The sequence below is a fragment of the Trypanosoma theileri genome, assembly GCF_002087225.1.
Source record: "Trypanosoma theileri isolate Edinburgh chromosome Unknown TM35_Tth_122_V1, whole genome shotgun sequence".
NCBI lineage: Eukaryota > Euglenozoa > Kinetoplastea > Trypanosomatida > Trypanosomatidae > Trypanosoma > Trypanosoma theileri.
Window position 1 is genome coordinate 2,313 of NW_021639964.1, and position 1,526 is coordinate 3,838.

Sequence of the window (1,526 nt, forward strand, 5' to 3'; positions counted from 1 at the left end):
TGATTCTGTGAAGGATTACCATCATTGGTATTACTGTTCTCTGTGGTGTTTTCAGATGGTGTTTGTGATTTGGAATGTTGGGAATCAACAACTTCAGAAGAGTGTGTGCCTACAGTTGTTGACGATGTTGCCTCTGCTGATGGTCCACTTTCCTCTGTTTTTAGTGAGACTGAAGTACCAGATGACGACACAGTCCCTTCATGTTCACCTTCTGCGCCATCTTGTTTAGCTATTTCAGCCTTTTGGGACATTGTGGGGTCAACCGGACTCTCTGTATCGGGTACGGTATTCTCCGGACCTGAGGGCATTTGTGATTTATTCTCCAGGGGAGGGCGTGTATGGGCATTACTATCAGGTACAACTTCCGTTTCAGTTTCACCATGTGGAAGTTGAGAAGTATCACCACCAGAAGATACAACATGATTCTGTGCCCCCGCCCTTGTTGAAGATAATAACGGACCCTCCTGTCTCGTAACTTTAGGCATTCCATGTTTTGCCTCATTATTTTTTTTTTTAAAGTAATCATTGATTTCTGTACTCTTTTCAACATAAGGAAACTCACCAGAAGAAGGATACTCACTACCCACGATATTCTTCAATTCATCAGGAAGTCCAGTATTCGCCATCACCGCTTTTGGCTGTCCAGCAGCAGCAGCCGTCATGGTATACCCGCAGGCGCAGCACAGCACAACGGCCAACACACACATCACACGGCGCATCATCATAATCATGAGAGAGACAAGGGTTGTTTGGTTTCACGTAAAAACACTGATCTAGAAAGAAAGAAAATAAAAAAGCAAAAAAAGGAAATAACTGAAGTATCAAACGTGTTAGGACACACAAACCGATTACCACTATGGAAACTCACATCGTGAAAGTAAAACCCACCAGTTAAAGAATGCAATACAGCGCAATAACCTCAGTAAGAGTAAAAACAAAAAAAAGCCCACACTCACAAATATCTCACAAAAGGCTGAACCACCCAGCAAATCACAAAAAACAAAGGTATTAACCATTAGCCCAAATTTACCAGTAAACACAGAAATATACACCAACTATGGGTGTAAGTCTATATATGTGTATATACGCAATTATAAATATAAATTCATCTGTTATTATTAATATTTCCTTTTCCTTTCACTGCAAAAAGCAGTTCACCATCATCCTCATCACAGTGCAAGCCCAGGTGCACAGAGAGAGAGAGTCTCCAAGAACACACACACACACAATGGAGCAGTAGCAATAATAATAATTATAGGATAAACACAGCGAGAGCAAAAACACAAACAAAACCCATTAACATTAAGAGAGAAAAAAAAGAAAAGAAATCCCAACAGGTGGAAGATTAGTTAGACTGTAGGGATTGGATGCATGCAAAAAAGAAAAAAAAGAAAACAAAGGATGACCTGAGTCACACCACCATCACCATCACACAATCAGCACACAAGAATACAGGCCAGTGTAACCACAATCAGTAGTGGTACACGCACCCACACAGAACTGCTGATACTGCTGCTGTCTGCATC

General features: G+C 41.1%; 1 protein-coding gene across 1 annotated transcript; it reads right to left on the reverse strand.

The window, feature by feature from the left end:
* Positions 1-2: 2 nt before the first annotated feature.
* TM35_001221000 (uncharacterized protein) lies at positions 3-731 on the reverse strand (the record flags this gene model as incomplete). Its single annotated transcript, XM_029031805.1, has 1 exon — positions 3-731. A coding segment is annotated over one exon (729 nt), but the record flags the coding sequence as incomplete, so codon positions are not given.
* Positions 732-1,526: the final 795 nt, after the last annotated feature.